General features: G+C 43.3%; 1 protein-coding gene across 3 annotated transcripts; it reads left to right on the top strand.

Annotated features, from left to right (window-relative positions):
- The first annotated feature begins 74 nt into the window (after nucleotides 1-74).
- On the top strand, nucleotides 75-7,868 carry EPM2AIP1 (EPM2A interacting protein 1). 3 transcript variants are annotated; one of them, XM_061127723.1, is made up of 2 exons: nucleotides 75-6,184; nucleotides 6,740-7,868. In XM_061127723.1, exon 1 carries the CDS (start codon nucleotides 215-217, stop codon nucleotides 2,039-2,041), a length of 1,827 nt encoding a protein of 608 aa, XP_060983706.1. In that variant the 5' UTR covers nucleotides 75-214; the 3' UTR covers nucleotides 2,042-6,184; nucleotides 6,740-7,868. The 3 variants fall into 3 exon arrangements, with proteins under 3 accessions (XP_060983706.1, XP_060983704.1, XP_060983705.1); XM_061127721.1 differs by having other exon boundaries at nucleotides 75-2,833; nucleotides 6,036-7,868; XM_061127722.1 differs by having other exon boundaries at nucleotides 75-2,342; nucleotides 6,036-7,868.
- Nucleotides 7,869-12,002: the final 4,134 nt, after the last annotated feature.

Genomic DNA, 12,002 nt, shown 5'->3' on the forward strand with positions numbered 1-12,002 from the left:
GCTGCCTGCTCTTTCTATTGGCTCCTGCCTTGGGGCTAGGGAATACGAAATCTCCAGCCAATAGGAACGGACGCACGGGTGCCCCAGGTTGGTGTCCGCGGCTGGGGTGATCTGGCGCAGATCGGAGGAGGCGCTTGGGGCCCATCTTCTGCTCCTCCCTCCCCGTTGCTTGCGGCCTCCCAGAGGTCGGCCCATCTCCTGTGGCCTCCGTGAAATGTGGATGACGCCCAAGAGGAGCAAAATGGAAATCGACGAGTCTCGGGCCTTCCGGGCCGAGTGGACCCAGCGGTACCTGGTGGTGGAGCCTCCGGAGGGCGAGGGCGCCTTGTGCCTGGTCTGTCGCCGCCTGGTCGCAGCTACCGGCGAGTCCGACGTCAAGCAGCACTACGAGGCCGAGCACGAGTACTACGAGCGGTATGTAACGGAGGACGAGCGCGCGGCGCTGGTGGAGCGTCTGCGTCGGGGCGACTTGCCGGAGGCCGCCCCGCTCACTCCGGAGCAGAGAATAGCTCGTGCAGGCCTGGGACTCGCCCGCCTCTTGGCCTTGAAGGGTTGCGGCTGGGGCGAGGGGGACTTTGTGCACCGGTGCATGGCGGTGATGCTGAGAGACGTGCTGCCCGATCACGTAGGCATTATGGATGGCATCGATTTATCTCCAGAGACCACGCGGCAGAGAGTCCTGGACATTCACCAGAATCTACGCAGTCAACTTTTTAACCGAGCCAAGGACTTCAGAGCCTATTCCCTTGCCTTGGACGACCAGGCTTTTGTGGCCTATGAGAACTACCTGCTGGTCTTTGTCCGCGGCGTCGGCCACAATTTGGAGGTACACGAAGAGCTTCTGACCATAATCAACCTGACTCATCACTTCAGTGTTGGCGCCCTTATGGCGGCAATCCTTGAGGCCCTGCAGACGGCCGGGCTTAGCCTGCAGCGCATGGTTGGACTGACCACGACCCACACTCTGAGGATGATTGGTGAGAACTCAGGACTGGTGTCATACATGAGAGAAAAGGCTGTAAGCCCCAACTGTTGGAATGTGATCCACTATTCGGGATTTCTTCACTTGGAACTGTTGAGCTCCTACGATGTGGATGTTAATCAGATCATAAATGCCGTATCTGAATGGATAGTTTTGATTAAGACCAGAGGCGTGAGGCGGCCGGAATTTCAGGCTTTACTGACTGAATCTGAATCAGAGCACGGTGAAAGGGTTAACGGACGCTGTCTGAACAACTGGCTTAGGAAAGGGAAGACTTTGAAACTAATATTTTCCTTAAGAAAAGAGATAGAAACATTCTTGGTCTCGATAGGAGCCACGACGGTCCATTTCACAGACAAAGAATGGCTCTGTGACTTCGGCTTCCTGGTGGATATTATGGACCACCTTCGAGAAATTAGCGAACTATTGAGAGTGAACAGAGTCTTTGCTGCCGCTGCCTTTGACCATATCTGTGCCTTTGAAGTGAAGCTGAATTTACTTCAGAGACAAGTCGAGGAAAAAAATCTGACCAACTTTGCTGCCTTGAGCCAAGTGGTTGATGAGCTTAAAGAGAATCTTCAAGAAGACGAAAAAGTACTCGATCTTGAGAGGTATCGAGGGGTGATCTGTCGCCTACAGAAAGAGTTTGAAAGACATTTCAAGGACCTCAAGTTCATTAAAAAGGACTTAGAGCTTTTTGCTAATCCATTTAGCTTTAAACCTGAATATGCACCTATTTCAGTAAGGGTGGAACTTACAAAACTTCAGGCAAATGCTAACCTTTGGGAGGAATACAGAACCAAAGATTTAGGGCAGTTCTATGCTGGGCTGCCTGCTGAATCTTTCCCGATTATCAAAGGGGTTGCCTGTAAGGTGGCATCCTTGTTTGATAGCAGCAAAATCTGTGAAAAGGCTTTTTCATATTTGACTCGAAACCAACACACTTTGAGCCAGCCTTTGACAGACGAACACCTCCACGCCCTGTTTCGGATTGCCACCACTGAAATAGAGCCACGCTGGGATGATCTTGTGAGAGGAAGAAATGAAACCAATCCATAAACTCTTAAGTACAACATTGAAACACTCAACAAGAATCCAATGCTAAAAGCAAACATTTATTTGATTTTCAAGTTTGCTAATTTGGATTGTGGGAAGGCACCATCTTCTTCCATCAAAATTGATCACAGTTGATACTCTATAGACAGATTTTTTTTTTTTTTTTTTTTTTTTCCCATCTCAAGAAGCAGCACGGGACTGACATCTGCAGACGCCTTTTTTTTTTTTCTAAAGCTGAATTTCCTGGCAAAGTCATTATCTTTTGCTTTTATAATTGTTTTTAAAGAAGTTTAGTACTAATAATGTGAGTTGAATCAGAAGTCTGTTTTTAAGGTGTTTCGAAGAAACTTTTGCTCTTATTTTAACCAAAAAGGTGTTAAAATTCTGATGCGTATAGTCTGAAAGTATCAACTCCTAAAATATATGTTTGAGCCAGTTTGCAGAAACTCACATAGCAACTGCAGAAGCTTCTTCAAAGGAGGAGGTGTTTTGTCTAATTATCAAAATGTTTTTGACTATTTTTTTTTAGAGATGTTTCTGAGTCTAAATATATTTACTTACTTTAGACCTATTTCCTCTCTCTCACCTTCCCCTGCCCCATGGTAGCGATAATGATATTAGGAAATTTTACTCAATTTGAGTAAAATTTTAGTCAGAGGAGCAAGAATTGTTTTAAATTGCTAGTTTAAGAGGCTTTTACAGTTTGAAGATCAGACTAACCAATTTTTGGCAGTTTCCCCTGAATGCTTCACAGTTGGGTGCCGTTTTTATGAGCTTGCCTGTTAGAAGACTATGGTAAGTATAGACTCTTAGGGGCTGCCCACTAGTCATTCTTTGTTTACTCTAGACAGTTTGGCCCTGTCAAAAAGGATGAGAAAGAGAAAATGTTTGCATCGCAGGATCAGGAGGTGTGAGCTATTTTAGCTTATTTGTCCCATCACCCTGGGTGCTAGGGCTTTATAGAGAAATCCTGCTAAAAGGCAATCCTTTATTTTAATGTGATGTATCAAATGTTGTTTGTGACTTTAAATGGATTTATTATCAACTTGCCATTGTCCCACACATTGTGTATTTAAGACTGCACAAGGGGAAATATTTTAACTCTGCAGAAGCAGCTTTATTTACTGATTGTAGCAGTTCCATATTTTTTAGTGAGACACCTGCTTTGGACTAAAACAGTAATTTTCAAATTTATGTTAACCATTAAAAAATCTTACAGTAAAGCCAAATATGTGAAATGATTTAAGGACAGGACCCAACTTAGAGATCCGCTCAAGTACAATTTGAAAACTTGTGCTCAAGTCCTGTCTTAACTCTTGGAATGCATTTCTCTATGGTCACTAATTCAGCAAATTCAAGGAACCAGAATAAACAAGAATTTAGAAGGAACGTGAAGCCTGAGCAATCAAAATAGAACCAAAATCTTGCCAGTGGTTCTCAATCAGACAGTATCTCCTCCTTTAAAATGTAGGGAGATGAAGGAGACTTTTTAATTGTGACATTCATTAGGAGGAAGTTCTGCTGGCGTGTAAGCATGAATGACACCCTCCCCTTGTGGTGCCTAGGATAGCACAGCACAGTCAAAATTCCTGCCAAAGTTCCAGCAGACCCCCCTCCACCCGAGCACATCATCTGATTTTGAGGGAGAAGGCAAATTACCGGTAGAAGCAGAATTAGAAGGGCAAGTTAGGCTAATTGATAACATTTGATGGTGGAAACTAATTCCAGCATTCCAGATTTGGCTGGTAAGATACAGTCAAGGCCCTGATAGGTTCTGGTAGCTCAGAAGAGCATTTATAAGTCAGTAGTTGGCACTGAGCCAGATTAAAGGGCTCTGCTCTATTACACTTAATTACACATATGTTTTATTACACACAATTAGTTTAGGGCAGAAAAGAAAGTGTTCTATATTACTAAGATACTTAGCGAGAATGGTCAAGTTAAGATTTGGGTTAACAGGGAGTAAGCTTAAACATCTGGAGAAACAGCAGATTAGAAAACCAAAAAAGAACAAAAACATCTGCCGGTAATTTTCCAGTAGTTTGGAGTATTCACTTTCATGGCAGGTGCCTTAATTGAAAGGATAATGGGAAGACCTGTAAGCTGCTTCTGCTTTCTAACTCCAGTTCCTCAAATACTGAAGTTTTGTACATTTTGTGAAGTTCCATTATATGTTTTGCTTAGGGTGATCATAAAATTAGTTCTGTAGTCACTGACTGTGGGGGAGGTATAAGCCCAGAATTTTAAATTAACCCTGAACAGTAGAGAATTTGCTATGTAAATTAGCCTTGTTTGTAAAAAGAAGTGTGTATTTTGCTGTTTTCTGTACTAAGTAATTCTGTAACTGCATGGCAGTCTTTACAAGTTACTTTTTATAAAATAGCTGTTACTGGTCCTGTCATATCAGTGAATATAGTTAAAGTAAGTACTATTTTTTTTTAAAAAACTCTTGTCCCAGTATCTCCCATTCCTACTAGTTTTCTTCAAAGATTTGTCTGTATTCCTCCCTCCCATACTGTGCTCTGATCACTCTTCCAAGTTTCCCAAGTCCTTGTCAATATGCCTACCCTCTTCCCACCCCTGACTGCCCTCCTTGAAATGCTTGCTTAGTTTGACTTTTGGGAGAGGCTATCTCCAAGTACGCGTTCTCCATCTTCTTTGCAGGCACCTCTTTCCCTTAAACATCTGTGTCCTTGGGATTTTTTTAATTTGGTTTTACGCTATCTTGTTTACATCATCTCCTTAGCTGACTTTTTTTTCCTTTCATCCCTTCAGTTACCAACTGTATGCAAATGACTCCAACTTCATGTCTCCTTTCTTGACCTTCCCTGATTCCCATATCTAATTGCTAACTCAAGTCCACTTTGCATAGGCATCACACATGTCCTTGACCTTGTCCCCCAAACGTGCTCCTCTCCTGGTCCCTTTCTCTGTAAATGGCACCACCACTGCCAGCCATTCAGTTGGCACAGCCTGAGCCCCAAACTCAGGTCTCCATGACCTTTCCCTCTTCATCCATCACATCCACTCACACACGCCTTTCTGTGAAGTCTGCTGCCTACACATTCCTCAGTTCTCCAGTGTACTCTGATTCAGGCCGTCAGCCTACCTAAATCACAGCAGTGGCCCCCTCCGTCTCCCTTTGTCTGGTTGTGATCACTTGTCACGCTGCAGCCAGATTACTCCAGAAGTCTGGTCCCATCACTCCTTGCTTCACCCACTGCTCTTAGGAAAAGGTGCGGTTTATGTGCCACTTCCTCCAGGAAGCCTTCATCCATTCCCTCTAGGCTAAGTGCCCCCACGATGCCTCCCTAAATACCCTGTTTCTCGCCAGCCATATACTTAGCACACTGCATCGATCCTTCCTGTTGATCCGTGCTACGCTGTGAGCTTTGCAAGCCTGGAGACCATGTATATGCCTGCTCACTGCTACATCTAATGCTTAGCACAGTGCCTAGCTTTTCAGTAAATATTTGGATGAGTAAATATTTGTTCTACTCTTCCCAGCCCTTTCATAGTCTTTGATCTTCTCTAGTTCTGCCTTGACCTGCTTGCTGGGTAACTTATCCACCAATTGCCAAGTAAGAAATGAAACTAAGTTCCTTCTGACTAGGGAATTGTATTCCTAGAATTGAGTTCAGTGCTTGGCATGTGGCTCAAATATTTACCATGTGACTGTTGTTGAGGAAACACTGCAGTTGGCCCTTGTAAACATGAAGTAGTAAAATGAAGTGTCCTCATAGAATCCACCGTGTGGTACTGTCTTTACCTCCTTGATAATAGAAGTCTTCATTTTTTCTTTCTTTCTAATTTCTAAAGGCAGGCTTACAAAGGAACCTGGATGAGAAAGATTGGACAACCATGTAGTGGACTAAAACAATACTTCAGTTACATTCGGTACCAGAAAAAGATAAAAAAACTGCTTAAGAGTTAATCCCTATTTTCCTTCTGTAAGCATCAACTCTGGGAGAAAACCACCTGCTCTTTTCCTTTACAGATGGTTTCTGGCTCTTCTGGGATTTTAAAGTAAGTAAATTTCACAAAACACGAGAAGAAGGACCCAGTCAGCCCTTCTGATCACTAGATACTCGGTTCACATGCTTTCCTACTTGCAGAATGTCATCACTCATCACCTCCCCAAGGAAGGTAACCCGGAAGTGCTATGTGCTCAATGTATGCTGCTTAGATTTGCTCTGTTTCTTTGCTTTCTTGTTCTCCTGCCTCTCTGAACTTATTTTCTGGGTCACCTGGGCTTCCAGGTGTTGTGAAAGAGCCACACCCATCATCTCTTACATTTTTTCATTTTTTTCATCTCTTGCTGAGCCGTTTTTTCCAGTTTAAGGGATTAACTGGTGTTACACTCTTAACTGGACTTTTAGCCTGAGGCCCATTAACATTAAATTCAGAGATTTTAACAGTAAGTGTGATTGTCATCCAGTGATCGGATCCTTGCTGCAAAACTGGGTTTTACTCAACCTTTGGCATAAAGGATTTCTCATTTTTATCTCTCTCTCTAATTGAGACGTAGCCTCTTCCTACGTCTTGAGTTTGTGAACTCTCTGTATTCCCTTGTATTTCTGCTTGCAAACTGATGAACTCTTCTGAGTTCATCCCTTTCCTGTCTGTTTTGTCAAATGGGACCAACAGCTACCATAAAATATTTTGTTTCCTTGTCTTAAAGAGAGATTCTCTGCCTTCCAGATTCTCTCCAGGGAATTCTTCCATTACCCTGCAGAAATGACTTCTTCTGTTCTCCGACAGCAACTTCCAGAATGCCTGCCAACTAAGTCAGTGTTCAGTACTCTAGGTTTTTGAAAACAGAAACTCTTTCTGTCTCAATGAGCTAGGTTGCCATGCGGTAACAACCACAAGATCCCAGCTTTTCTTTGGTAGTCTGGCGAGGGCCTCTGCTCTAAGTCGGGGGTTGAAGGCCATGGGCAAGGTGTGTCCTACTGCCCGTTTCCCTAAAAGTTTTATTGGGAGACAGCCTTGCCCATTTGTTTCTGCCTTATCTATGACTGCTTTTCTGCTACCCTGGCAGAGTTGTGGGGTTAGAGAAGAAAGTGTGCAACCCACAAAATGTAAAGTGTTCACTATGTGACCCTTCAGAGAGAGTGTTCACTGACCCAGGCTCTAAGTGGTCCTCATTCTGGGGCTCGAGCTGACCAAGCGGATGTCACCTAGGGTGTGACTGCTCATTTAGGGAAATGAAAAAGCAAGACAAGTCACTTACAGGCCGTTTAAGCACTCTCACTGGCCAGAAGAGATCCCACGGCCACGCCAAGTCCAAGGAGTGTGATCCTTCCTCGTGCCTTGGAAGAGAACCAAAAATATTTGGAAGATGATACTACCAACTAACACATAGCTATATTTCTCTCTCTCTCTCTCTCTATAAAATTTCTTTGAAAGTATTTTTTCTTTTTAATTGCGGTGAAATTTATGTTCAGTAAAATGCAAAGACTCCGTGCACACCTTGTGGATTTTTATGTACACCCTAGAACCCATCAACCAAATCAAGACCCGGAACACTTCAGCACCCTGGTCGCGGCCCTCCTGTGCACACCCCCAGCCTGCCACAGATAACCACTATTCTGACCGTTAGCACCAGAGATTATATTTGTTTTAAAGCTTCATGTAAATATGATAATTCTGTGTACTCTTGTTCAGCATTGTATCTGTGAGTTATCCATGTTGTGATTCGTTTATTAATACTTCTGTGTAGTGTTCTGTCGTATGACTTATACCACAATTTATGAATCCATTCTACTGTTGGTGGAAATTTAGGTTGTTTCCAGTTTGTAGTTGTTAATGAATAAAGTTCTTATGAACATTTTAGTGTCCGTCTTTCACTGAATGTGTGCGCCCGTGTTTCCCACTATTCTCCCTGGTATATGCCCTGCTTCATCCTTCTCTCATCATGGATCACACAGCAACTAGCTAATCGTATTTTAAAATGTAAATCAGAGCATGCCCGTCATCCGCTCAGCATGCTCCAGTGGTTTACTGTCACAGTTAGAATAACATCCAAGGTCCTTACCACGGCCCACCTGCATGATCGGTACCCACACCCTTTTCCTTCCTACCTCATCTTGCATCATGTTCTTTATCCCTTCCCCTTCCCCAACTCTACTGTGAACTACACACTGCTGGCAAATTGAAGATTGAAGATAATTTGACCCCATCCTTAAAGTTGTAATCTTTGTAGATAATTTTTTTGTTTTCTGTGCCACAGGTTCTACGGGACCTTAATTCCCTGACAGGGATTAAACCCACAACCCTGCAGTGAAAGCCCAAAGCCCTAATGACTAGACCACCAGGAAAGTAACTTCATAAGTACATAGATCATTTTAACAAGCCATGATACTGGTTTATGTTGTCAGTTACTGTTGTATGTGGAATAAGAGGCAAATATGCCCTATGAGTAAAATAATTACTGAAACATAAAATAATCTTTGAGCCCCTGAAAGAGATTTAGAGATTAAAAAAATAAAACCTACTTGATAAATTCAAGAAATCTGTAAGATCTTGCTTTATACTTCCACCGATTATGAATTACTGTTCACCAATTTGATTACACTGTTAAAATTTACTGTTACATACTTACTTTCATAAGGGGTAGCTAGGTACTGACAGGGGTGAAGAGGGGTGAGAGGGCATTGGAGTAAGTGCTAATATTAAGTACAACCCAAGGGCACTGATACTTCCTAGATGGTGCTAGTGGTAAATGCTGGGGTCCAGCCTCGGCAGGATCCAGGGGGTACCCTCAGGATGAACGGCGTCGGCAAGAGAGAGAGAGAAAAGACACATGAGACCAGCCTTGATAGGGCCAAGTCTGCGAGGGAGAGAGAGAAAGAAGAGAGAGAGAGAGTGACCAGACGGGGGTGCACCAGAGTCTGGCAGAGTCCGGCAATCCTTTGTTTTTTACTGTAGCTTTTATACCCTAAGTTTGTACATTTCTAAGGGGAAGGTAGTTTAACATTACGTCAGCTCGTTCTTCACAAAACCAGGGTGTTTTCTGCATACTTCTTTGTTTATGAGGGTCTTGTACATTATCTTCCTCGGCCTTGGGGCCTATTAACATTTTATGCAGGTCAGGTGAATGTAAACCTGTTTTCTGTTTCTATGGTAACCTTAACTGAAAGGTAGCAGTCTCATAGGGCAACAGTACAGAGTGGAAGTATAACCTTGTTAACACAGAAATTAATCCTTCTGCAGAAGTTGTCAGTTGTGTTTATCTAAGAAGTTTACCCCACACTGACTCTGCAGCTTCGGTGAGGCAGCTTCTGCCGAGCACTCCTGGCTGACATTTAGCAACCATCTCATTGTTACCACACTAGGGCTAAGCTCTTATTTTTCTAGATCTTTAACTATATTAACAATGGTTTCTATAACACAACCTTAGCACATTAAAAGCAAAAACACAGCAAGCAAACGTCAACCCAATAACCACCTTTAGAACAATTTTTCTTATGTTTTCTAATAGGGCTTCCTCACTCCCGAAGGGCTCTATGTCTACTAGGGCCTTTATATGATCAGGTTCTTTATGCTATTTTATGATTGGGGTATTATAAGCAGCCACGCATATTAGTACCAAGGGCATAAAAGCATTTGCCAAACAAACTAAAATACCAGCCAAAGAGTTTAAATTAAAACACTCCTTTCACCCTGGATAATCTCATAAAATACCACCACCCGGGAAACTTATTGATTAAAGTTCTAAATTGATTCTTATTTGGAAAGAGATCGGGGAAGGCCTTCTGCCTGTGTCACAGAAATTAGGGAGTAGTCTATTGAAGCAGGCATCAGAAAGACAGATATCATCTTTAAGGTGAGCGCCGGGGGCAGCTTTTCGGAATCCCTGAAAACCTGATCTGCCTTGCCTGTCAGGTTTTCTCCTCGTGACCTTGTCATGGGTGGGATCTTGTGTGCCGGCTCCCGGCAGGTAAAGAATACACCTGTCAATACAGGAGACGAGATGCGCGGGTTTGATGCCTGGGTCGGAAAGATCCCCTGGAGGAGCGCATGGCAACCCACTCCAGTATTCTTGCCTGGAGAATCCCATGGACAGCGGGGCCTGGCGGAGGGAGCTGCAGAGAATGCACCAGCACTCAGCGCCTCCATGGAGCTCCAGGGCCTGGTCCCCTCGAGAAAACCAACATCTCGAGACAGGGTAAGAGAGTTTCTTCTGGTAAAGGAGTCTAGGGCAGCTCAAGGATGCTGGCCTTCTGGGCAGAAGAGGTTCCAAAAGTCCACACCTCCAGCCTCCTTCCTTAGAGATGGACCCCGAACAGAGGACTGCACTCCCATCACAGCTGCTTGGGAGGGTCTGGAGTTCTCCTGGGGGTGAAAATTAAGGTTTAAAATACTGGAACACAAGTCTTCGGGTGCTCTTCAGGCACATGCCACTCTCACTTCCAACCCAGACACAGGACTCTCTCTAGGGCTCTGCTTGGCTGAGTTATCAGAGGGGTGGGCGTGGGGAAGTGCTGCCGCCGTGTGGACATTCCTGGTAACGACAACTTTACAAGAGCCGCCTAAGGGCACTTAATTCACACAGGCTGCAGGGCTGAAAAAAGACACAAAGTTAAAGTGAAGTCCTATTGGACTCTTTGCGACCCCATGGACTGTAGCCTGCTAGGTTTCTCCATCCATGGGATTCTCCAGGCAAGAATACTGGAGTCGGTTGCCATTTCCTTCTCCAGGGGATCTTCCCAACACAGGGATCAAACCCAGGTCTCCGCAGAAAAAAGACACAGGTCTTCAAGAAATGTCCTGGGGTAGGGGATCAAAGAAAAATTAAATACAGGGTAAACGTTCCAGAATCAAATTTTAAGAGATTTAGTCACACTCGTTAAAAAAAAAAAAAAAAAAAAAAAAAGCAAGAAAACAAGCTCCACATCCCTCATTATTAAATACATGCAAATCTAAACCGCAACAAGGTATCACCTCGCATCACTCAGAATGGCCATCAGCAAAGGGTCTATAAGCAGTCGATGCCAGAAGGGACTGGAGAAAAGGAAACCCTACCTCCTTTTCTGTGGGTGGGAAAGTAAATTGCTGAGAGGAACCATGAAGTTTCCAAAGAAAACGGGGAATGGAGTCACCATGTGTGTGTTAGTTGCTTAGTCGTGTCTGACTCTGCAATCCCATGGACTGTAGCCTGCCACGCATCTCTGTGCATGGGATCTGGCCAATCCTACCCTGAACCTACATCTGGATAAAACCTGATTTCGAAAAGACACTTGCACCCCAATGATAACTGCAGTACTATTATCACCAGCAAGGACACAGAAGTGAGAAAAAGGCCCATCGACAGATGAGTGCATAAAGAAGAGGTGGTAGGTATACATAATGCATATGACTCAGTCATAAAAAGAATGAAACAATGCCATTTGCAGCAACAAGCATGGACCTAGACATCATCATACCAAGTGAAGTAAGTCAGACAGAGAGAGGCAAGTATATTTGAACACTTACAGGTAGAATTGAAAAACTGCTACAAATTGAACAATTTTACAAACCAGAAACAGACTCCCAGACTTAGAAAACAAACTTGTAACCACAGTGCAAAGATGGGGGAGAAGAAAAAATTAGGAGGTTAACATAAAAAAAATTTATATATATATATATATATATATATATATATATACATCCAAGTTTTGAAACAGATAATCAAACAGGATCTAAAGAACAGCACAGAAAATTATATGCAACACTTGACAATAACCTATATGGAAAAAAAAATCCAAAAAAGAACAGATATATGAACAACTGAATCAGTCTGTTTTACAGCTAACACAAACACAACATTGTAAATCAACTATAATCCAATATAAAGCAAGGAGAAAATTTAAAAAGAAAAAAAACTAAATAGAAAGGACAAATAAATAAATGCTTAACATATCCCCCTGAGGCCTTGGTGAGCTGCATGGTGTCACCTCCATTAACCCTGAGGATCCTGTAT

Source organism: Dama dama, chromosome 24 (genome assembly GCF_033118175.1).
Source record: "Dama dama isolate Ldn47 chromosome 24, ASM3311817v1, whole genome shotgun sequence".
NCBI lineage: Eukaryota > Metazoa > Chordata > Mammalia > Artiodactyla > Cervidae > Dama > Dama dama.

Bases quoted from the DNA above. Each gene is read 5' to 3' on its own strand.
- EPM2AIP1 (XM_061127723.1), top strand. From the start codon at position 215: ATGTGGATGACGCCCAAGAGGAGCAAAATGGAAATCGACGAGTCTCGG.